Source organism: Lactuca sativa, chromosome 8 (assembly GCF_002870075.4).
Source record: "Lactuca sativa cultivar Salinas chromosome 8, Lsat_Salinas_v11, whole genome shotgun sequence".
Taxonomy (NCBI): Eukaryota; Viridiplantae; Streptophyta; class Magnoliopsida; order Asterales; family Asteraceae; genus Lactuca; species Lactuca sativa.
In genome coordinates, this window is record NC_056630.2 from 22,753,847 (window position 1) to 22,780,168 (window position 26,322).

Here is a 26,322-nt window from a genome sequence, read left to right on the forward strand (position 1 = left end):
TCCGAAGGAGAAGAAGAATATCCAAGTTTTTGCACCTATTTCAGAGTATCTTGAGGTAATAATCGGTTTCTTCCAGTTTTGATGATTGATTCTCCTTTATAAGCATATGTAGCCAATTCTTTAGCTTGTTCTTAGTAGATAAATCATATTGGATGGATTAGCTTTCGGATCTAGCCATGTTTCAGTTCTAAAACGTAGATCTATCAACTTTATGAAGCCATTTTGCATGATAGCCCTAGATCTACTCTTCCAAGTGCCTTTTTAGCCTTTATATCCTTTTGTATGCATTTGTACACGTAAAGTTGGGAACTTTACGTGGTAAACCAGCCATAGGAACTCAGATCTATAAATTGTATGCAGTGGTTTCGAGCAGAATCGAGTTTTTAGTAACTGCATGCATGTGACTCGGCGAGTCGTTCTTCGGACTCGGCGAATCGAGCTGCGAGTCCCTGATCTTTCCCCTTTTGAGTGATTCCGAGTGGAGAACAGTGAGTAGTTGGATGGACTCAGTGAGTCGGATGTTAAACTTAGTAATGGAAGGACTCGGCGAGTTGTTCATACAACTCGGTGAGTCTAAGGCAATCTTCATAATTTCAAGAACAACTCGTCGAGTTGTTCATACAACTCGGCGAGTCGGATGCAAATAGTCTGAGTTTTAGAATCGAATGGGAACTAGTCGAGTTCAAGCCATACTCGACGAGTAGCAGCAAGCAAGGTTAAGAAATGAGAGTAGGGACTCGGCGAGTTGGCGGCCCAACTCGGCGAGTCAGGTCAACTGTAAGTTGACTTTGACCAGAATAGTTGACCTTGACCAGGAGAGTTGACTTTAGCCAGGGGTAAAAGAGTCATTTTACCCCAATGCAGTTATTAGTATTTTGATTGAGTGTATTGTGGAATTGTATCCGGGGAGATACCGAAGCAGCAACAGATAGCTTCCGGAGCCATACACTCAGTAGCCAGATCACGAGGTGAGTTTCCTTCCAGTAGGAACGGGTCTAAGGCCACAATGCCGACCCGTTCAGTTAGCAGTAGTTTCCGGACTTCGGTCCGATGCAGTAGTTAGTATGGTTGATGCCTTCGTGGCTCAGACAGGATTTATGTGTTATGTGTTCCGGGCAACATCCCGATGCAATATGCTATTTATATGTTCATGCTAGTTGATATGTTTGTGCTATGCTATGATCAGTAGTTCCGGACTCCTGTCCGATGCAGTCAGTTCCGAACTTCGGTCCGATGCAGTTAGTTCCGGACTTCGGTCCGATGCAGTCAGTTCCGGACTTCGGTCCGATGCAGGAGGCAAGGCCTCAGTAGTTTCGGACTTCGGTCTGATGCAGAGGGCAAGGCCCTGGCTAGTTCCGGACTTTGATCTGATGCAGTTTCCGGACTTCGGTCCGATGCAGTGGGCAAGGCCCAGTATGTGTTTACATGTATTGTATGGTATGTGGTAGTTGGGGGAACTCACTAAGCTTCGTGCTTACAGTTTCAGTTTTGGTTTCAGGTACTTCCGCAAGCAAAGGGAAGAGCTCGGGTTGATGGCATCGCATACACCACAGTTTCAGCTGTCCTGGGAAATGTTTTTAGTTTTTCATAAATGTGATTGATACAGTTTTGATACAGTTCTACATAACTATTAGTTACTTTTTTGAAACAATGACGTATGGGTTTACTTTGTGATATTATTTTAGTACTTTTTGCAATTTTAAACAAAAATTTTTGGGTCGTATTTTGGGATGTTACAAATAGTGCAAACATAGATTTTACTTTAACAGTAAGTTTGTTTAGCTCGCGATAGTCGATGCACATATAGAACGATCCGTCATTCTTCTTTATGAACAAGACCGGTGCTCCCCAGGGTGAGAAGCTTGGTCTAATGAATCCCTTGCTTATCAATTTGTTTAGTTGACCGGATAGTTCCCGCGTCTCATCTGGAGCTAGTCGATAAGGCGATTTGGCTATAGGGGTAGCTCCTAGAATTAAATCGATTCTAAACTCGACTTGACGTTGTGGTGGTAATATTGGATGTTCTTCGGGAAAGATGTCGGGAAAGTCGTGTACTTCTTGGATGTTTTTTAGGCCTTTCACATCTTGGCTCATATCAACCACGTGAGCAAGGAACGCATGATATTCCTTCCGTAAGTACTTCTGGGCTTGTATAATCAAGATGATTTGAAGGTTCCTGTCTGGTTTGTTGCCATAGATAACTAGGGTTTCGCTATTCGGTAGATTAAGACGAACGACTTTCTCAAAACACACGATGTCAGCACGATGAAGACTCAACCAATCCATGCCGATAATGACGTCAAAACATTTAATTGAGACATGCATGAGGTCGATTTGAAATGAATAGCTATCTAGAGAGAGTGCATCCTATGAATATGCTGCTAGTGCTCTTAGTCTTCCCGTTAGACATTTCTACGGTGAACATTTCTTTTAGTGCTCGTGGTTTTTGTTTAAGTAAGTGTGCAAATATTTGGTTCACGAAACTCCTCTCCGCTCCACTATCAAATAGTATGCACACATAAGAGTTATCGAGGAGAAACGTACCCGTGACCATCGTTGGGTCTGCCACAACTTCCTCATGGCCAATAGCCAAGACTCTTCCCACTCTGCCTATATTCCCTACCTTTGGTCAGTTCCGTTTGTAGTGCCCAACTTTGCCGCACCCGTAGCAGGCCTGGCCTGCTCCAGTACTCGGGACCTGGGAGATTGGTCTTTGTCGGCGCCTTACAGAAACGGGCAATGTTCCCCTTCCTATTGCTGTTAGCACAATGCATCTCCCGGCAGGGTCCGTTGTGGTGGAAGTTGCACTTGTTGCACTTCGGAAAACTCCTAGCGTATTGTTTTGCTGGTACAGTGACAGAAGGTGTTGTTGCGGCATGAACAACCACAATCTGTTGTTTCTTGGCAGAGTTCTGCACCGAGTTCTTCTTCTTCCTTTCCCAAAACTTCCTCTTGTTGTCGGTTGTTTTGGCTGGTTTTGGGACAGCAGGGGATGTTGTTGGTGTGCGGACTCCATGGTCAATATGTCTCTATGCCAATTGTTTGGTACTTTTGAAGGTAGTGGGGTTTGAAGATAAAATATTCCCATGAAATGGAGGTACAGTCCCCATATGTACCTCAATTTTCTTGCTCTCAGTGGGGACCATCCCCGGACATAGAGCCACCAGATCACTGAACCTGGTAGTGTATGATACTATGTCTGATCCTTTCATGGTTAGGCTCCAAAGTTCCTGTTCGAGTTTCTGAACCTCGCCCCTCAGGCAGTATTCCTCTGTCATAAAGGCCTTCAGTGTTTCCCAGCCAGGGGCGGCTCAATCAATTTGGGGGCTCTAAGAGAACCAAAAAGTTGGGGCCCTCTGGCATTTACTATGCATAATGTTATAAACCTTCCTCTTTTATCCGGCCTTGATACTGTGACATCCCCAATTTTCACAGCCAGAAAAGACCAATTTGTTTATGCTTTGTTTTAAAATCAGAGTAATCGTTTAAAGAAAACTGTCGCAGAATTTGTTCCCAAAAAACATGATAAATACCTTATCCAAGCATCTCTGAAGAGATGTATTTTATTCGTTTTAAAACGTTTATGATGTCATGGTCAATACAGACACATAAGCATAAACCGAACTTACATTCATCTACACTACTGATATACATCTCTTTAATCTTTCATTATAATGTGTCTTTGTATCGATATATGTGATACAAAAATATTTAGTGGGTCAGGTTTGGAAAACCTGGTGAGTACATAGAGATTTCAATCCCATAATGTTATAACATATATACAATTTAGAATTCACACAATATAAAATTATATATATATATATATATATATATATATATATATATATATATATATATATATATATATATATATATATATATATATATATATAACCAACTCTTACCCCACCCCGTCAATCCTCTCAAAGATACTATCCATGCCCTTGGACCTTAAATTTTAACTCTAACTCTCGGATCTAATCCATATTCTCGAGTCCATGATTGTGCCCATTCCATACTCCCGGATAAGGGACAATTGGTCTATGTCTAAATCCATACTCCCGGACTAATGACATATTCTATGCCCTATCCATACTCTTGGACTAAGGACAACTGACTATGTCTTAATCTATACTCCCGGATTAATGACAATTAACTAAGTCCAATCCATACTCTCGGACTAGGGATGAATAACTATGTGTAATCCATGCTCCCGGATCAATGACATATTTTAAAGTTCTATTCTGCGTATATATCTCACCCGTACTCATAAAGAGATACTACCCCATAACCATTATAAAAAACCTTAGGTTTACTCGTTAACCTAAGTTATCATAAACAATCAGGTATGTTCTTTAACACTTAATTCATACATCATCAAATAACTCACTCAAAACATATATTTAATACATTCAAACAATACTTGTATTAAAATCATGTTCATGAAAGGGACTATGCACTCACTTGATAATACGATTATCAAACATCGCTTCGTCTCTTAAAATAATAATCTTTGATGAATATCTCCCAAAAACTGGGCTTCTCACGGGCAGAGTTTCGGCTCGACAACTCTATTTCTCTGGATCTTCGGGGCTTCGGTACTTGCTTCGGGTGTCGAGATTGATATCGGGGCTTTGGGGGTATAGATTGCACGTAAAACAAGGTAATACGGGTGAGAGAGAGGAAATTTGGCAACCAAACTCGGTTGTCCTTGTGATCAATTTATAGGGTGAATCTGGTCTCGAACGTAGGGCATTCTCCTAACGCAGCGCGTTCCATTCGAACGTTGCACGTAGGAGCTGGGTTCTGAACCCTATCTCTTATCTGTTGACTCAGAATCAACGTGGCCACTCCAGAGCCAAGTACTGAACGCGGGGCGTTCCCCAATTGAACGTGGGGCGTTCCCTTCTGACACGCCTCGGTTTGTGTGTCTTGAACTTTAGAAAATCATAACTTTCGCATACGATCTCCGTTTTCGACGTTCTTTATATCCACGTGTAGGTGAGATTATGATCTATAACTCTCATTTAGACTCCATCGGCTAATTTTGATTTAACTTTTATTATATTATTTTTAGTAGGCCGGGACAAGAAAACTCCTCTAGAAATTCATAACTTCTTTATCTGTCGTCCGTTTCATCTGTCTTTTTACCGTTGCACTACTATCGAAGAGTTCTTCGATTCTCGTTTAGATTGTCTCGGCTAGAAATCCCTTGATCTCATATTCGATCTTTGGGTTGAATACTGCTAAGCTGAAACTTAGAAAAATCATAACTTTCTCATACAAAGTCAGATTTAGACGTTCTTTTTATGCACGCTTTCGGTTTAACGTATTCTATGACTTTCGTTTAGATTGCTAAGGCTACAAATCACTCTATCATAAATTCACTATTTACGTCACGCAGTGTCGTACCGGATCTGTCGCGAAACTCTGACATATCCTAACTTCTTCATTATAACTCAGATTTCAACATTCTTTATATATCTGAAATCTTTGTCACGACCACTACAACGTGGTTAAGATTATTTATTCTAAATAATCTTCTATCAAAAAGTCATTTTTGACGCTTATCGTCTCTAAATTGACAAGCCATGATCTACGGGCGTTGTAGAGACCTACAATAATAAACTAAAAATTTTATAAGTGGCAGAGTTCATTTTTTCTTATTATGTATATGATTTTGTGAAAATATTGAAGACATAAAGTTAATTATTCTTGCTTTCTTTATGCAAATTCTTTGATGAAATTTTCATAATCAATTTCTTTTAGGAAATCTTTTTCAGTTGACAAAATAGCTAATCCATTTATTCTTTATTCTGACGTTATAGATCTTAAATAATTTTTTTAACATTGTCTTAAAAGTTTTAGTTTCTCTTAGACATAATTTTTCTTTTCCTTTTAACAACAACTATCACCAAGACAATAAAAAGTTAACTCGAAGTAAACCAGTAATGGATTATAGATTGAAAATACCTACTTTGCATGTTTGGCAAATTGAATTCTTGACCGTCCTTGAGTCATGACAACTTAAATTCATTCTAACAATCCAACCGAAATCGTTCCAATATCCAAAGTCCAACCCTGATTCCAAAATCCAACAATTGACACATTCAAAATTAAAAAAAATTAACCCTATTAAGTTTACACAACCCAAACATGTATCGTACCTTTGAATCATAAATTAGTTCCTCATCCATATTCCACATCCAAATCCAAATCATTGAATCAAAATACAAAATTTTCATTAAAAGTTTGGGCTTGCGACTTTGTGTATGATTTTGAGAATCTAGAAGCAAACAATAAATTAGATTAATTAAAAGACACCATCAGAATTCAGATGGCATTAACATCAAGGGTAATTTAACTCATATATTAGTCATGGAGAAATAGAGAATCAGAGGAAGAAGTGCAGAACATACCATTTCAAATAATCAGATTCAAGAATGGATTGATTACTGACGGGGAATAGATTTTTGAGCAATCATGATTCAAGAATCAATTTTTATTTTTATTTTTGATCAAATAAATATCCAAGCAACAAGAATCGATCATTTTCATACTTGAGAGCCAAGAATAAGAAGGAAATCGAAAAGACAGAAGAAGAAGAGTCGTTTAGAATTCAATTGGGAAGGGCGTGCGTGTGTGTCTGCAAGAATGGAGAATCTGGAATCGTCACCCGCCTCTTAATTAATCGACATTTGGGTCAAAGGGCCCCCTTAGAATTGGGGGTATTAAGCCCTTGCTTACTTTCATTCCAGATAAGGTCGGACCTGTTCCTAGCCCATCACATTAGCCACAATGAGAGAAAGTGACTAGACATGGTTGTTCCACCATGTGAGGGCTCTATCCGAGAAGGTGTAGACAACAAATTTTACTCTGCTTCCTTCCGGGCAGGAGCAAATCTCGAAGATAGACTCCGTTTTCTCTATCAATTGCGATAAGGCGATAATTCCTCCGCTGCCATTAAAGGATTTGGGTTTGCAGTTGGTGAAGTCCTTGTATGAACACTCCTTAGGGTGCCTATGACTATCACCTTGTGTTGAGTTAACACCTGTTCCACCTCTGCTAGTACCACTAGCGTTAAATCGAGTTAAGGTTGTCGTTACAGCCATAGTCACTACAGCTTGGAAAACTGCAGGATCATATTGTGGAGGAGGTGGTGGTTGAGTTGGAGTTATCGGAGGATTGCATCTCGTTGATCTACGAGGATGCATCTTTCAACTGTAAGTTTACAACGATGAAGATAATAGTAAGAATTTAATAATGAGAATAATGAGAGTGATCCCTGATCTAACATACCATAGATCAACATGTAATAAATGAAGTGTTTGCAAATGAGTTCTATCATTTGAAAGATGAAAGAATTTGGATAAGGATTTTTCCAAGAGGATTGGATGTCTGCCAATAGCATTGGTAATATAGATGTAAAGAGTTCATGAAAATTTGACCTTGTAATAGGTCTACGAATACCAATACAGGCGAAAAAATTGACAGCAAAATGACCTAACGAACTGAAAGTTCAATGTCTAGATACAAACATGAAAATAATGCTAGAGTCTAAAAGTAAACTTAATTCTATATTCGAAAGAGTGAGTAGAGTAGGCTTAACTCGCGAGGAGTGTTGTTTTGATTGGTACTAGATTCTGCCCTGGATTCAGCCAGCTGTTGTTCTGATTCCCACACACGCCTTTGGAATGTCACTTGGTTCTATTGCAGATCCCTAACTTCGGATTGGCCAGCATTTAGTTCGATATGTAGGGCGTCAGTGTGATTTCTAACTAACTCTTGGTCATCGGTCGGGTGGCGGAGACAAACTGTGTTGACTCTTGAGTTAGCACGGATTTCCATGGCTTGGTTGAAGTTTGCTCTTCCTTGTTCAACATTGCGAGCAACACGTCGAACCAAGATAGGAAGGACTCTATCTGCTGAGCCTCCCTCATTCAAGTTGTAAAAGCTTCGGTCTCCATTGTAAGGAGGTGGTTGCCCCTATTCGTGGCTCCACCTTCCCAAGTTCACTGCCCACAGAGGCATCGGGCCTTGAAAATCCAGACGAGGGTTAGGATTTTGAGCTACTTGGGGTGAATTATAGACCTTGGGTTCTAAGTCGGGGTCTTCCTGATCATCCTCTTCGTTCTCTTCCTCAGAACTCTCCTAGGGTCTTCTTCTACTGGTTCCACTGGGTTATCCTCTTATGGATTAGCTTCGAGCCATCCACCATTCCCTTGATCGGGAAAGCACAGGTCGCCAGGTAGATGGAATTCAGCCATGTTATCTATGCAAGAATAAGGGTGTAAGAAACATATAATAGAGGTACTACCATAGATAATTATAAGATGATCCTTACCAGTTACTTATGTACTTACATAGTGCATACCAGTTATGTATAAATTAAGATATAATAGACCTTCTAATAAGTGATCCAACTCTCATACCACAACCAAACAAGGAACAGGAAGTAAAGCGAATACCACAGATTCTAAGTCTATAACATCTTAGTCACATATAACCTTAGCGTATCCACTCCACAACTGTAGACCTACTAGTAAGGGTCATTTTAGTTTTCACATAAGTAATTATAGTACTACAAAATAATCCTATAGTATTTTAAGTTTATGTTATGTTCTAGTGTTTCATTGTAGTAGAGTTGGTAAGTTTTTAGACTTGTTGCAACACCACAACCATTCCTAGGCATATGCTAATCACTTCTTGAATAGATATAGTTGATCATGCTGTATCAATCCCAAACCTGATTATATGTCCCCAAGCCTACTTGTGTTGTTCAACAATCACAATACTTTTGTTTTTTTTTCTAGTATGACACTGATCTTAGTATTAATGCATGTATGTATACTTTAGTAAAATATTTATTATTTTAAAAGTATAAACTCTTGGTCAGAGTGTTTTAATCCCATGTGTTTATAGTTGTATATCTTTTATGGGTTAATATACTCAGTTCACTATAAACAAAGCTCTGATACCAATCTGTCACACCCCCAAACCAAGAACGGCGGAAATGTTCGGGGGTGGAGGATGTCATGTATAATATCATAACAATGCATAATAGTAAAACAAGCAACAACATCCAATGCATTAATAATATAGTTTATTCATGTGTGTTCTGTGCATAGTTGTATGACACCAAAAATGTATATATAACAAAACAAAAGACGAGTCTTGAACATGCTCCATCTTCTCAAAACCTGGTCTAATGTACCTATCTACTGGTGACCTGAGAATACAAGTTATTTTGAAAGAGAGTATCAACATTTAAGTTGGTGAGTTCATAAGTATTTTAGTGTCAAAAGTTTGCATTTGTTTCATGAAAATGTTTGTAATTGTTTGATGAAAATGTTTATATACTTCCTAGAAAATCCTATATTTTCTACTTAAAATGAAAATTAGCCTTCTACCAAGACCCAACTGTTTGTATGCTCTGTTCTCTTTGAAAAGGGTGTAAAATGTATGTTTGTACTTGAAATAGTATAAATGTAATGTTTTCCATATTTGTAAAACTATCTTTATTCTAAAAATAGTATGCATTTCTCGTGTGAGAATATCATTGTATGAATGTAACGAAAAATGAAGATTCACAGTAGTATTGTATAATATACACTACTGAATGCATTAACTATCTTATAAACCAAACTGGTTAAATTAGGTTAAAATGTGATAAGGTTATAACCATACTTGGTAGACTAGTATAAAACACGACATTCTTCAGGCGTCGAAAATGGTATGAAATTTGTCACCCGTAGACCTGCAGGTCCCACTGTAGCTAGCAGCAAGGTGTAGGATGGTCAATCCCGTATAGATCTATACACAAACTAATGCTTTCCCTCCAGGATACTCTGGTTATAAAACGTGACATAACATGGATATTGTTATGCCATGAAATAATATCTCACATTATAGTTATCTTGTTCTTGTTATAGTATGTATGTTCCTTCTTGTTCTTGTTATAGTATGTATGTTCCTTCTTGTTCTTGTTATAGTATGTACATTTTGAATCATGCATGTTTCTCCGGTCTAGAAATATTAAGTAGTGATCCTCTAAACTATACCTATTATAGTTTACTAGTATGTTTGTTTGAACTATTACTAATTTGCAGAAAAGACTCAATTGATCAACATTGGCAACTGAGTTAAGATGTTCCTTAAAAATGGAGTTTAATATTCATGTATGTATTCAGTAAGTATAACTATGATTTAGCCGACAGTCAGACTAGTGATCCTACCCTAAGCCCACAACCAAACAAGGAACATGAGTTACGGTATTGAGCAATAGTCCTAAGTCCGTTAAAGCATACTTATACATAAATAGATATACGAATATGATATTGATAAAAACAGAATCTAAGAATAGTTTAAAAGAGTTTTAAAATGGTTTTAACAAGTATTTGAGTATAAGAAATCCTTTCGTTTGATGTTTTCACATGTAAGTGGTTAACACAATTACATTGTGTTCTACTTGTATTCTACCCCTAAAAGCACTTAAAAACAATTAAAAGCATTAAAACTGTAGTATGTAGGGGTATGAACTCACCTTTTTAGGAGTGATTTGATATATGGTTCTATATAGGTTGATTGACTCCACAAGCTAGCTACCGGGACAAAACAAGTCCTAAATGGCAATTTATGCAGCATAATGGCATTCAATTAGCAATTATAACCTCTAAGGCATTAGGGAAACAACCTAGGATGCAAGAATCACTTACCAAAGACGTATTAGAATCGAAATCAAGTGGCTGTAAGGAGTTCACGGCCAGCTGAGTGTTCACGGCCCAAGAACACTTGGTGTTCTTGAGTTTACGGACCAAACTTCTTGATTAATGATTATTAATTGAAGGTCCTAAGCAAGTTCACTTGAAGAAGAAGAATGATATTTGAGATCAAAGGGGTGTTTTCAGTTGAAGATCTTTGAGAGAGAAGGGAGGTGTTCACGGCCAGAAAAGTACAAGTGAGGTGAAATTAATACATACTTTATATATATATATATATATATATATATATATATATATATATATATATATATATATATATATAGGAGATGAGATCACGGTCGCAAACCGAGGGTTCACGGTCCAAAGCCTGATCACGGTCCGAAGGCTGTTCACGGCCCGAAGGCTCATTTGCGGTCTTAGCCGGGTTTGTGGTCCTCGGTCCAAATGGTTGTCCTCATTTAACACACAACACCTTAGAAGACTACGTTTGAACACATAAGAATTAATTACCCTAACTATATTAGGATAATAAAAGAAATAAGTTTGATTTTCGTTGACCAAGTTTGACTTCTATAAGATAGAAATTTCGGGTTGTTACAATTTCCCTCCCGTCACAAGTATGTGTTATAAATTCTGGAGCGTGCTCATATGTCGACGTGTAATCCTTGTCATACCCTAGCCGATTCCCAAGAAAAACTAGATACTTCTGATCCTCTAGTGTTAGATCCTACCTTATATCGGAGCATTACAAGTGCCTCACAATATCTCACATTTACATGTCCAGACATCTCCTTTGCGTTCCAACATATATTCCTATATATGCATGACCCCAGGGAACCTCATCTTCACGCGTTAAAACGTATCTTACAATACATTCGAGGTGCTCTTGACTATAGGTTATAGATTCATGCTTCTTGTACTACGAGCCTCATTGCTTACTTTGATGCTAAGTGGAGGGATACCCAGCCTCTCATCGATCAACTAGTAGTTACTGTATCTACCTCGGTGACAATCTTATTTCCTGGTCGTCCAAACGCCAGCCTACTGTATCGCGCTCTAGTACCAAGGCAAAGTACAAATGCATCACCAATGCTGTTGCAGAGACATATTGGCTTCACAACTTGCTTCGAGAACTTCATTGTCCATTAGCGAAGGCCACCACTATGTATTGTGATAATGTCGGCCATCTATCTTTACACCAATCTCGTTCAACATCAACGTACCAAACATATTGAGGTTCACATTCACTTTGCTCAAGACAAAGTAGCCACTGGACAAATTTGTGTGCTTCATGTCCCTTCATCTTATCAGTTTGCTGACATCTTCATGAAAGACTTCCATTACATTCTTTTCAAATTTTTGATCCAGCTTAAGAGTCCGCAATCGCTCTCCCTTTCAAATTGCAGGGACGTATTAGTGTTTGTTATGTACAACCCAATTATGTATCATATGGTGTTAGAACCATGTTTTATTGTACTATATAAGTATTGTATTATATAAGTATATATCATTGTTAATGAAATCATTGTGATTAATGGAAAAATAGTTACAATAAAAGTGTGTACATAATTGCATATACATGTCAAATCATTAACTCTGTATTTAATTTTTTTAATAGAAATTTGACTACAAAAGAAAACATTTTTGTTAAACTATGTGTATTATCAAACATAATTTATTCATATAATTGCTATACATATTTTTACTCCCTTTTTAACATAATACTAATTTAATTATATTCCCCCCCCCCCCCCCCCCCCCCCAAATAAATAAATAAATAAATAAACAAACAAATAAATAATAATAATAATAATAATAATAATAATAATAATAATAATAATAATAATAATAATAATAATAATAATAACATAATATTTACGGCCATACTGATGGGAGTTTGCTATAATGACTTTACATATAATTTATATATGAGACTGAATTTTACTCGTATATTATTCAATAAAATTACCTAAATTTTATAGCAAGAATATAAACATGATTCTACGTGTTACGTAAATACATATTCTTGCTTCTTATCTATCTTTTAAAGCACGTTTTCATGTCCATACAAACGAACACCTTATTTTCACATGTCTTTTATGTTAAAAGTGACAAAAGTTATTCATATGTAGCAAAAATAATTACAAGTAGTCTAAAGTTGCTAAAAATACGATGTAAATTTGCATTTTCAAAAACTGTACTTTAGTTAAGTAAATAAACACAATTTACTTCATAAAACATGAACAACATTTAAATTAGCTTAAAGATATATTTAGTAGCAACAAACTAATAAAAGCTATAATTATAAATCTCTTTAAATTAGCATTTTCCCTTAATTATATTGTAAAAAATTGCCAAAAAGTTATTAGTCAAAAATAGTCATTGAAATCGCAAACAAAGCTAACTAGCTTGTTGTTTCGTACTTCGTCTGTTGTTTTGTAGTTATTTTATCGGGCATGTCTGCTGTTTCGTGGCTTATAATATATAAACTTGAATAAAAAAAATTATGTCATTTGTGGGTATCCGAAATACATAATTTTCTATGGTGGAAGCTCCCAACAACAATAAGTCTAGTATTTTATATATATATATATATATATATATATATATATATATATATATATATATATATATATATATATATATATATATATATATATATATATATATATATATATATATATATATATATATATATATATATATATATATATATATATATATATATATATATATATATTTGTTGTCTATGGTGTACAAGACGTTGATGCATATTATGTGCACTAAAAACTTGTACATCAAAGATGACATGTCATCTTGTAATGCTTTCTTTCTTTCTTTTTTTTTCTTCGAACATTGTTATGTGATATGTCTTGATAATGTTTAGTAGTCAAAATGTATAAACCATAATCAACATAAAAAAAGATGATCGAAATTAAGGGTGGTAATTGTTGAGACGATACGACAAAAATACACGATACGAAATGAAATTGGGATGAAACTAAAATTCGAATTCGTGTTCGTGTCGTGTTCATGTTAAGTGTAAAAAACATGATGTCATGTCGTGTTGTGTTCGTGTTTAAAATTCGATACGAAATTGACACGATTAGCATTTATTTGTCGTGTTTTTCGTGTTTGTCGTGTTTTTCGCATTATAAATGATTAAATATTAATTAAATAAACTAATTTTTTATTATGTTATCTTTGTCGTGTCGTATCGTATTTTAATCGGTTCGTTTTCGTGTTAGTTAAAAAAACACGACATCGTGTCGTGTTGTGTTCGTGTTACATAAAACATTGTCGTGTCGTGTCGTGTCAGACAAAAACACGACACGATGGCCCAATTTGCCACCCTTAATCGAAATAGCAGCTGAGGCAAGAGGAAACCTAAGAAGGCCTAACCTACAGGGGCGAATCTAGTGTAGATCCTGGGGTAGCCCAGGATGCCCCTCAAATTTTTTGCAGTAGTGTAAATTTTTTTTAGGAAAAATATGTTTTTATGTAGTGTATATATAAACATTCTCACAAAACTAACCAAGAAGGTTGCATTGGCCATAAAAACTTGATGTCAGACCACTGATAAAAAGAAGAAGACGGAATCCAAATCAGAGCTAACTGCTAACATTCTCGTAAAGAACGTTATATCTCTTGTAGTCGGAGTATAAATTCTGCCTTATATAAATAACATTAGTTGTGAGATCCATGTATTACATGGGTTAATTTAAAAAAAAAAAGTTAGATATAAAAGTATAAATATTTGTGAACTTAAATTTTATAAGAAAATAAGAAAAATAATAAAATATTAAAATTGAAATGTTTTTTTTATATTTTAAATGTAAAAAAATAATTTGAATAAATTAACATAATAAATTAATGAGTTTTAATTTGGTAATTTTAAAATTAGAAGGTAAGTTAATTAATAAAATTGATATTCATTTATTACTATATTTATTGTAATTATTACATTAAAAGATTATGTGAAATTTAATAAAATAATAAAACTCGTAAAATGACATGTGGAAAAAAACTTAATTCAAAATAACCAAAAAATGATATTTGGCAAATTGAATCAGAGTGTTACATGTGACAAAAAAAACATTTATTTATTAAAGAAGATTAAGAAAACTAATAAATTAGTATGATATGAAAGAAAAAAAGACTTTGAGATGAGAAAAGATAGAAGAAGACGGTGAGCCGCTGCTGAAGTAATATTTTTCGTTGATTTCAAAACCCTAAAAATTCATTTTCTTTACATATATATGGACATATATACCAAAGTGGCCCTCTAACTTTTGCTCCTAATTCACATTGATAATTGCTTTATTTTTCTTATTTTTTTAATTAGTAGTCCAAAAACTAACATAAACACATTTTTATGGTATTTATATTATTATTTGTATTTCTTTTATAATAAATATAATATATGATCCCATCCTGTTTTTTGGACTTTCGTTGGACAAGTTCTACCATTGATTTAAAAGATATTTCAACTTCATGTTTATATAACAAGACTTAAGGTTAACTAAGGATTCGATTAAGGTTTTGGTTTAAAACCGAAACCAAATCGGGGAAACCCAATTACAAACTGAAAACCGAAACATCGAACCGATGGGTTTAGGTTCTGTTCGGTTTAAAAGTTTCAAAACTGAAGTTGTCGATTTTAGGTAAAAACCGTCCCAACCCGACCCATGCTCAGCCATTGTGCTGATATCCCGGAAAAAAAAAATTGGGATACCCTTTTACTTTAATCCTGGCTCCGCCACTGCTAACCTATATGCAGTTTTGTGGGAAAAAATGAAGAATTTTTTTATAGACTACATTGAAACAACACATGAGGCACGGAATATCAGTCAAATTAATCTCGTCTGCAGTTTCATTGGCTACCTTTAGTTAATGGTTAATTTTTAGTTATTTTTGACAGAATCATTAAGAAAAATAAAAAACTGGATTTGTAATTTTTTCTTGTCCTTAACCTTTGCTGTATGTATATGCAAACAAGCAAAACAAACACACATATATAACAAGAAAGACGTACACTCTTTTCACACATACACACACACAAAAAAAAAAGAAAGTTTTATATACGTATGTACATTACACACGGCTCCTTCCAATATTATATCCGTATAACATAAAAGAACCATAAAAGAGCTTAAAATGATACTATTTATCTAACAACTTTGTAATATAATTAATTGTTTAAATACTTTTGTTTTGAAAATAAAAATTTGGAAAACTATGTTTTATTTCGTAACACAAAAGTAAAGGAAAAGATGAAGGTAGTGGATGACACATGCAAAACATTCACGTACCTAAACTTTATAAGACATTTTGGCTTCTAACATGATATCATTAATGGATGACATACCACAATGCAATTTGATCCTTGTTTCCTAACCCTTCTATATATACCTCTACAAGCATTATTTCCCAACATTAATATCTCCAAACACTCTCATTTTTAGCAACCGGAGAGATTTGGAGGATAAAAAGGAAGAACTTAAACTTTAAACTAAAAACAAACTGATCAAAGGAAGACGATGGAGATGCCGAAGGGTTGGTTTTGGAGTGTTTGCAAGCGAGGAAGGCCATATATTGGGGTTCTTTTTCTACAACTAGGATACGCTATTAACAATCTTATAGTGAAGTCTGCTTTAAACGAGGGCTTAAATCCTTACACATTCTCTGTTTATCGAAATATTGCTGCTGCAGTTGCTTTTGGCCCATTTGCTCTATATTTTGAAAGGTATGTTTGTGCCACCCTAAATTATATATAATACATGTTTTAAATATTATTTCCTCCTTTGTTGTACAAAAGCATCTACAATGCAACCCATTTAAAGCTTTTTTGTAACATCTTTTTAGTAACTTATTTTAAAAGATATTTTTATCCTTATATATATATATATATATATATATATATATATATATATATATATATATATATATATATATATATATATATATATATATATATATATATATATATATATATATAGACACGTATATATAGACACTCTTTAATCATTAACCTTTGTTTAATAGTTTTCTTTTTTCAAATTAGTTAACTTATTATCATATGTATGAAATGCATATATAAAGGTTCACATCTAATTTTCGTTTTTAATTAGCATACCTATATAGTAATACAAACAAAAGATAGCCGTTCTAAATATATATATATATATATATATATATATATATATATATATATATATATATATATATATATATATATATATATATATAAACAAAAGACAATAGAAATTATTATATAAAGATCTTACATACATAATCATTACTGTCTTTAGGATTTGATATTCTTGTTATTTTATTTTTTTCAAAAAAAAAAATTAAGTATTAATGACATGTTGGTATATAAATAATATTAATTATGTATATTCAATAAAATAAATTAATTAGTAAAAGATAATAAATGTATACCATCTTAACCCACTTAGAGGGTAACATAATATATTATTTAAATTAAAGGGAACAAAAGTTAATTAGTTGAAGTAACCTCTAAAAAATCACAAGTTTTCAAAGGTAAAAGGTATTATAATGGTTTTTCAAACTACCAAAAAGTGTTCCAAAAAGTTATTGATAATATACATATACAATACCTAATATATTATGTTTATATTACAGGAAAATACGTTCTCAGATGACATTTTCTGTATTTTGGAAGATATCCTTGTTGGCGCTAATCGAGTACGTATCAGGCTACAATAACACGTTTGACTCAAAAGGTCAAAATGTGTTTAATGAATATTTCTAATTAAATTATTTTAATCAACACCAGGCCAGTTTTGGACCAAATACTATACTACACCGGGATGAAGTACACAACAGCAACATTTGCAATCGCAATGTGCAACGTTCTCCCTGCTTTGACTTTTGTAATGGCGTGGATCTTTAGGTACTACTTCATTTGCATAATGTACAAATTTCAGTTAGCATTAGTAGTGTCAAGTGTGTGAGTGTGTATTTTTTGACTTGTTTTTTGTAGGCTTGAGAAGGTCAACGTGAAGAAATTGCATAGTCAAGGGAAGATCCTTGGAACCCTGATTACAGTAGGTGGAGCCATGGTCATGACACTTGTTAATGGACCACCGGTTCCATTGCCATGGACCAAAGGAACCGGGGTGCACCAGGTTGTAGCTTCCACTGCCTTGGTCTCGCAAGATCAACACATCAAGGGTGCCATCATGATCACGGCTGGTTGTTTTTGTTGGGCTAGTTTTTATATTCTTCAGGTAAATAATTACTTTTTTTTTTTTTTTTTCATTTTCAGTCTTTATTTTCTATAATCACAAAAGAAACCGAAATGGTAGGGTCCGTTTCACAAATTGATCACTTTTCACACTCAAATAACCATTAATTACGTAAGTAGTGATATTATTTCGTGAATAGTTTTTACTACAAAAAAAAATCTTAAATATCAAAATGACATCAGCATTTTGCAACATATGATGTCATTTCGTTATTTTAGAAAAAGAAATGTATTTTAAGGGTTTCTTTTTTCAGGTAACTCTTCTTTTGTTAATAAAAGCAATTCTTACACTCAAAAAGATTTCTAAAACAACAATGGGTGGAGAATTCAGACGACACCCACTTTTCTCTAAATAGAGAATGTAGAAAAATTTATAAAAAAAGCCGATTTTTCTCTAAAATAGAGAATGTAGAAAATTTTATAGAAAAGCTTATTATTTTAATCTTTCAGGCTATGACTCTTAAGGAATACCCGGCTCAATTATCCCTTACGACACTTATATGTATGATGGGTGCTCTACAAGGAACTGTTGTAACTTTGCTTATCGAGAATGGTAAATCTGGCATTTGGTCCATGCACAAGAGAACAGAAATTATTGCTACTCTTTATAGTGTAAGAAACGTTTTGATAATTAATTCGTCTTCTTATACATGTTTCTTTAAGTTTTCTCTAATTTTTTTTTTATATAAATGATGTGAATAGGGAATAATCCGATCTGGGGCTAGCTACTATGTTTCGGGGTTAGTGATGAAGGAAAAAGGACCCTTTTTTGTGACGGCTTTCAACCCTTTAGGGATGGTGATTGTTGCAATTGTGAGCTCATTTGCTTTAGCTGAGCGGTTGTTGCTCGGAAGGTACATATCACAAATATGAACCGTCTACAATGAAGTATTTAATAAATTGATTATGTTTTTGACAATAAAACAAAATCGCCTGTAATTTCAAAAACTTAGTAACAAAATCTAAAAAAGTATGAAATTTCCATTAATTCCAAAAGACTGCAAAAACAGTAAAAGAAATTTATTTATGGACAATTCCACAATTTATGAACAATTATTTAACTATAGAAAAATTTCACAATTATAATTTCCAAATATGATTTTCTTTTTTAAAATTGTAAAGAGTTGACAATCAAGAAAAAATTCCGAAATTCTTAACCATGCAATTACCAGATGAGTGATAATTTTGTATTAATGGTATAGAAGAAACTGGTATAAATTGTTAAATATGATATTATAAAATAGTTCTTTTTTTTAATTATTCTTATATTTTTTTATGTAGAGTAAATATCATAATTTGCAATTTGGTTCGAAAATCTTTTTCTATAAAATTTTGGACCGTGGTTTCCTGTTTACAAGTAATTTTGATGTTAAGAACTAGTAGTTTACAATTTTGTTTCGAAAGACATGATTATTTTACTTAGGACATGCACCAAAAACGTGAAAAAAAAACATCAATAAGATTTGACGTTTAAAAGAAGAAAACTTTTTGTAGCCAAAAATTAAAAAATCCGAAGATAAAAAGTAATTTTCTTTTTTTTTTTTTATCTAAATTTATCATAACTTGTAATGATTTCAGGGTTGTGGGAGCCTTCATCATTGTTCTAGGTTTGTACTTGATCATATGGGGTAAGAGTAAGGACTCGAGTTTGTCAAGTTCAAAAAACAACGACGTAGAGATGTTTGATAAAGAGACATCTAACGACAAAAATCAAGATAGTACAATTGTTTCAAAAGAAGGCCACAAAGGAGAAGCTAATGTTTAATTCATCATCCAAAAGATAAAGAAATTTATTTAGAATCTTGAGGGTTTTTCCTAATTCAAACATTGGTGGAGATTGATGGCTATCTCCCACATGCACAACGCATGTTTAGCTTTTCTTAAACACATTGCAGGGGAGATGCAATTGTTGGATATGCCGCATGACACAAGAATATTAGGGTTATAGACCATCAACTACTTTGTTGTTTGTTTTGACATTATAACTACTTATGGGATAGATTTAATCAAAATAATTTTTATTATAAATGTGGAACTTAAGTGAAGTCTACTTATTATGTAATTATGTATACTTTTCATTATAATCATGTAAATTATGTTATTTCAATGAATTTAGACCAAAATAATAAATTTGATTCTAGAATTCTCGAAAGAATTGGTTCAATTTAGAAGGTTTTTCAATTTGGGTTGAGTTTTCTATTTACCCTCACATGACATCACAAGGAAAGAGCCAACCGAAAGAATGACATAACACGGATAGGTAGTCAACGAAGTCGTGAAGTCCGGTTTATGGTTTTGATATATTCTTTTATTAATTTAGAGGAAAAAGATTTTGAAAGAAGTTGAAATGAAATAAAGGGTAAAAAGGGTTTATTTTTTTTTATTTTTTTCTTTTTACAATTTGAGGGTTTTTGGTTTTGGAACTTGTACTCATTTCACAAACATAGCAAATTTGATCAATCAAGCTATAGATTGAAGAATATATATTAATTAAATATTAGCAAAATCTATAAAGAAAAATATATAATTTGAATATATAATTTGAATATTAGCAAAATCTATAAAGAAACTATTTTTTTTTTTATAAATTATAATTTATGAACAAGTACTAAGAAAATATATTATAGTTAATATTTCATTGACAAAACTTTTGATAAGAAGTAATTTTAAAGTATTATATTCGATGAAAATTTCTAATAACTAAAAATAATAATTTAGTAAATTTATAAACAGTTAAAGATACATATAAAAAATAGATAATAAGTTGTTATTCGGTTTTTTTAGACTATTCGGTCTTTAGTTTATAAACCAAAACCAATCCGAAATTCAAAATAATTTTTCAGTTTTGCTGAAAACCAATCCAAAAATTCGAATATCCGAATCAAATAGTCTGATCCAAATTGTCCAATTGGACAATTCGGTTTTATCCAAATAATAAACAGCCTAGTTTTGGGCCATGTTATTTTGAAGATTGGGGTTACTTACCTGTTAAATGCAAGTCACGAAGCCTACGTTCAAGGCAGAAAGCCCAAGTCCCCTAAAAATCTAAATTTCATGAATATGCCGTTTAATTCATCTCCAACGAATATTTTAAATTTATAGGAATAAATAACAGCATCCTAAATCTTAGACATATGGCCCTAACCCACCTCTTATAATAGTCTCATCTACACGCCCACTCTTACACTGAAAACTACAACGTTCATCATGTTGCAATAATCAAGCTGAGCAATGTAGCAACTTGGAATCTAATTTCTTAAAGGTAAGTGATTCGTACACAATAGTTTTTTGTCATACACAATAATTCATGCATTATATAGTTGTACAATACAACATTTTAAAGCACCAATTGTTATGTATGGAGAAAAATTATTGTGTACGGATCAACTCCCTTTCTTAAATCATATTCACTTGAAACTCAACTCTTCATATATTCATACTTAAATGATTATTTAATATTTTCTTTATGTAAGAAACACTTTACTTTTTTCTCTTTTCATTGTGTTTTATCTTTTTTTTTTTTGAATTTTGTTATTTAGAATGCATGAAAATGAAGAAGTTTTAAATAGATTTGTTTTATTATTTTCATATTCTTTTTCTTATATTTTCTGAAAATTCCATAAGAAGTTTGTATAAACATCTATATTTTCTCATAATAGATATATCATTGAATACCCTCAATATATATATATATATATATATATATATATATATATATATATATATATATATATATATATATATATATATATGATAAATCAAAAAATGGCCAAACATATGAGGGGACTATGAATAATAATACAAATAATACTTTAACAACCCATTGCAGTTTGAATGAGGTTATGATCAAGAACGTTTAAACTGAATCGAAAATCAAGAAACAGAGGAGATGGCAGACTCTTTATAAAAATATTTGCATATTGTGAATAAGAAGGTACATGGAGTACGCGAATATGACCGGTAGCGACTTTGTCTAGAACAAAATGCAGATCAATCTCGATATGCTTGGTGTGTTGGTGATGAATCGGATTGGATGACATGTAAACAGCACTAACATTATCATAATAAATGGTGGTAGCCTTGACAGACATATAATGAAGCTTGAGAAGTAAGTTGCAAATCCAACATGTTTCAATAACCGCATTGGAAACACCCCTGTATTCAACTTCAATACTCGACCTTGAGATTGTATTCTGACGTTTGGAAGACCAGGAGAGAAGATTGTGACCTAAAAAGACACAATAACCTGATGTAGACCAACGAGTTACTTGACAACCACCTCGGTCAACATCAGAGATGACAATGAGAGAACAACTGGGCAAATAATATAACGGAAGTTCGTAAGCACTACTCCCTCGAAATATAACTTAAAACCCGTTTATGAGCAGTGAAATGAGGGTCCCGTGGGCCATGCATATATAGTGTAACACCCGCAGATTCGGGATTGACGATTAAGATATAATAAGAGATAAAATTTATTTTTTGATAGAAGATTATTTAGGATAAATAATCTTAACCAAAGTTATTGTATATGTGACAAAGATTTCATACATATAAAGAACTCTAAAATACGACATTGTATGAAGAAGTTATGCTTCTTCGAAGTGTCACGATTAAACTGACACGACTCTACATATTGTAAAAAGTTAATTTTTGATATATCGCTTATTAGCCTGAGTAATCTAAATGGAAGTCATGGTAGTCATAAAACCGAGAGCGTGCATATAGAGAATGTCCAAATCTGACTTCGTGAGAGGACGTTATGATTTTTTTGAAGTTTCAACACAACAGTGCACACACGGAAATCGAAATTCAAATCGATTGATTATTAGAAGAAACAATCTAAACGAGCATTGAGGATCTCGTAAATATGAATCTGTCGATGTAAAGGCAGTCAAGAACTAAGTTCATATGAAGGAGTTATGAATTTTGCATGGACTTTATCATTCTAAACCGGTTCAAATAAGAATTTTAGATAGAGTGGGAATTAACGATTGACCTTAATGAAAGTTCTAGGGCCCGTCAAGAGGATTTTGGGGATATAAATAACGTCGAAAATAGAGCTCGTATGTGACTATTATGGTCGTCTAAAGATCTGCGAGAAATACACTATGTTGATGACGTTGCAGCATCGGAGCTCGTTAAGTGGCATGGTCGACAGTCAGGCTCTCCTCGAGACAAGGTGACGTGCACTGCGAGACTGAGATACATGGCGCCAAAAAAAGATGACATTGAAGGAAAATGTAGATTACAAAGCAATGCTCTAAGAGGAAAAATATTTAACAATTAAATGATTAGGGCAGATGCAACCTAAGGAGGATCTGTGTCTTTCACATAAACGCAACATACTATGAACTATAAAACTACAAAAATCCTAATGAAATCTAAATTCATAAGGGAAGATTACATACCTCTTGATTTGTTATTGTTGGATTAGTGTCTAAGGCTGTAACTATATTTGGTAAGTACTTGACCCGATTGAGCATAGTCCTTTTGGGTTGCCTTCACCATAACAACTTGCAGGGTGATTTAGAGGGAAGAGATATTATAATTAATATATTATAATAATAATATATTAAAAGAATAATATTATTATTTGATTAATATAAGTCATAAATTAATTAGGAATTAATTTGGTGACTTAAAGAGATTAATTGAATAAAAGGGTATAAACTGTCAAATGTATGAAAGTTGTATTTTGAGCTGATAATCCTTATGGATATAGGGTTGGACGATTTTAGGGATATGGATCACCTAGAAATCGTCCAAGGGCTTATCCAGGAAGGGATTTGGATTGCTTTAAGGCTAAGTTATCCAATTAGGGTTTAAGGGTGAAACCCTAGGAGCTCACAGTATAAATAGACCCATAGGGTTGAGGAAATCGACCATCATTGTGATTGGAGAAACCCTAGAGCCGATTTCCCTCTTCCTCATCTCTCTCAAGTCACCTTCTTGGTAGTTGGTGTTTGTAAGCCATTAGAGGAGTGACATTTGTGACTCTTAGCTCCAAGAAGAAGAAGGTTTCAAGCAAGTAACTCAAGGTATTATTCTAGATCTCTTTTCATATGTTTTGTTCTTAGATCTAGCCATGAAAGTCTTGGAATTATTGCACGTTCAATTAGTGAAACCTAGATCCAAGCTATAGGGTTGTATGTGTACATAGGTAAAGTTCTTATGTCCGAAACCCATCAGTTATAGTAAGCAAATCTAAAATCTTCTTCAAAGCTTTTTGATAGCAAGCACTACAAGTGTCGTGCCTGTAATGGTTCACACCCAACACTAACAACTAAGATACTTGAAGAGAGATGACAGAAGTGAGTAAAATTTCAGCTTTCTCTATAGAAGAATGAGTGGCTAAAATTTGAAGACTATAGGACCCTTTATATAGCTAAATGAAACTTGGAGCCAAAGCTAGAGTTTTTGGGATAATGTCTAGATTAATTAGTAAAATAATCAAACTGCCTTATTTTCTTATCCAAGCACCCTTGAACAAAAAATCTAGATTCTTCCTAGCCAATTTTCGTGTACCCCATCCCATGGGATTCTAGAGCCTTCCTACTTCAACTTTCAACAAATAACCAAACAGTCCTTGCACTTTTAACTAATTTAATTAATCCCAAAATTAATTCTAAATAATTATTAATTAAATGATATGATTGCTAATTAATAGATTATTTTAATTACATATTAATAAATGCATTTTGATTTCTAATTAATTTATTAATCACATAATAAATTAACAAATCGGTCTCTCTCTCTCTCTCTCACTAAAAGTAATCATATTCAATTACTAGGTTTGAGGGCAATCCAAAAAGACTTTGTTAATAACTCAAGATTATACTAATTTAGTTATTGGCTTAGACACTCAATCCAACAGTCTCCCATTTGGATAAATCTAAAACTAAATTATTGGAGTAACTTCTAAATTAAACAACAAAGAGTGCTTCCTTAACAACTGTCGAACTATGAAATAAACAGAAATTGGTCATAAGATAAGTGATCCAATACTCTTCCGTTCTACTAGATATCATACAGACATGAGACATGGATTAGAATCAATCTCATTGTCCAAAATTTTGTTTTCCGATTTCCTAATTTGTGATAACGACATAAGACTTAAAATTGAACATATCAATTGAGTCCTGGCTGGGCCCAACACTATAAGTCAACACCAAATCACCGAGGGGCCCAAATATATCCCTTTTCTCGTTAAAGCAAAAGGAACGAATAATCTTTGACTTATATGCTTGTATCCTTTACTCACTAAATTATATATATACTAGGCGAATGACCGCGCGTTGCGCAGAAACACTTATATAGTTGATGTCTTTACAAATATATGTTTTTTTTAAATATAACAATAACGTTGTTGTTAAATTTGATACAATAATTTGTATATACTAAATTGATATAATATATTGATTATATTTGAATTATATGATAATATATGCATTTATAGTAACTTCATAATCTCAATCGTTTAAATGACTTCTACCCGCGAGTTATACTAAATTGATATAATATATTGATTATATTTGAATTATATGATAATATATGCATTTATAGTAACTTCATAATCTCAATCGTTTAAATATAATATATGATTTGATGTTATTTATAGTTATTTTTATTGTTAATTAAAATTTTAAAATTTATTTGTTTAATGTTAGGGATGAGCATGGGTCGGTTTGTGTCGGTTTTTAGCTAAAACCAAACCAAACCGTAGAAAGTCGGTTTTTCGATTTTTAAACCCATATAGGTTCGGTTTTTGCATGGTTCGGTTTTTCGGTTTTTCGGGTTGGGTTTATGGGTTTTCAGTTTTAAACCGTGGGTTTATGAGCTCCTATTTTTTTTTCTAGTTTTTGGGTTCAAACCTAGTGAAAATACGTTGCGATAAATAGTATTGTATCTACTTTAAATATACCAAAATAAAGAGTACGAATTCTAGTATTATAAAAACATAAAAATGTTTAAAATATCAAAGTTTAACACCATTAACAGTTTATTGAAAATAAACATAAAGTATTAAAGAGATAAAGTCTAAAGTCTAAAACTAAAAGTTTAAAACATAATAAATAATATATATGTGGGTCGGTTCGGTTTTTATGGACGGTTTTATACGTCAAAACCGAACCAAACCGTTATTTTTCGGTTTTTATAAAATTCAAACCTAAACCGTCGGTTATTGTTTTGGTTTCGGTTTTTCGGTTTCGGTTATATCGGTTTTTTTTTGTTCGGTTTTTGCTCATCCCTACTTAATGTTTTACTTTCTATCATTATAATTATTTAAAACATCAAACATTGTTTTTTATTTTAAAGGCAACAATA

The 26,322-nt window shown here is 33.3% G+C and overlaps 1 protein-coding gene across 1 annotated transcript; it reads left to right on the forward strand.

Annotated features, from left to right (window-relative positions):
* The first annotated feature begins 16,104 nt into the window (after positions 1–16,104).
* On the forward strand, positions 16,105–20,137 carry LOC111898117 (WAT1-related protein At2g39510). Its single transcript, XM_023894045.3, has 7 exons — positions 16,105–16,467; positions 17,370–17,432; positions 17,524–17,640; positions 17,731–17,977; positions 18,445–18,606; positions 18,697–18,848; positions 19,573–20,137. The coding sequence occupies exons 1-7, from the start codon at positions 16,262–16,264 to the stop codon at positions 19,757–19,759; spliced, it is 1,134 nt and encodes a 377-aa protein (XP_023749813.1). The 5' UTR covers positions 16,105–16,261; the 3' UTR covers positions 19,760–20,137.
* Positions 20,138–26,322: the final 6,185 nt, after the last annotated feature.

Coding starts and splice junctions, on each gene's coding strand:
- LOC111898117 (XM_023894045.3), top strand. CDS start 16,262: ATGGAGATGCCGAAGGGTTGGTTTTGGAGTGTTTGCAAGCGAGGAAGG. Junction 16,468..17,369: donor TTTGCTCTATATTTTGAAAG/GTATGTTTGTGC, acceptor TTTATATTACAG/GAAAATACGTTCTCAGATGA. Junction 17,433..17,523: donor TCCTTGTTGGCGCTAATCGA/GTACGTATCAGG, acceptor AATCAACACCAG/GCCAGTTTTGGACCAAATAC.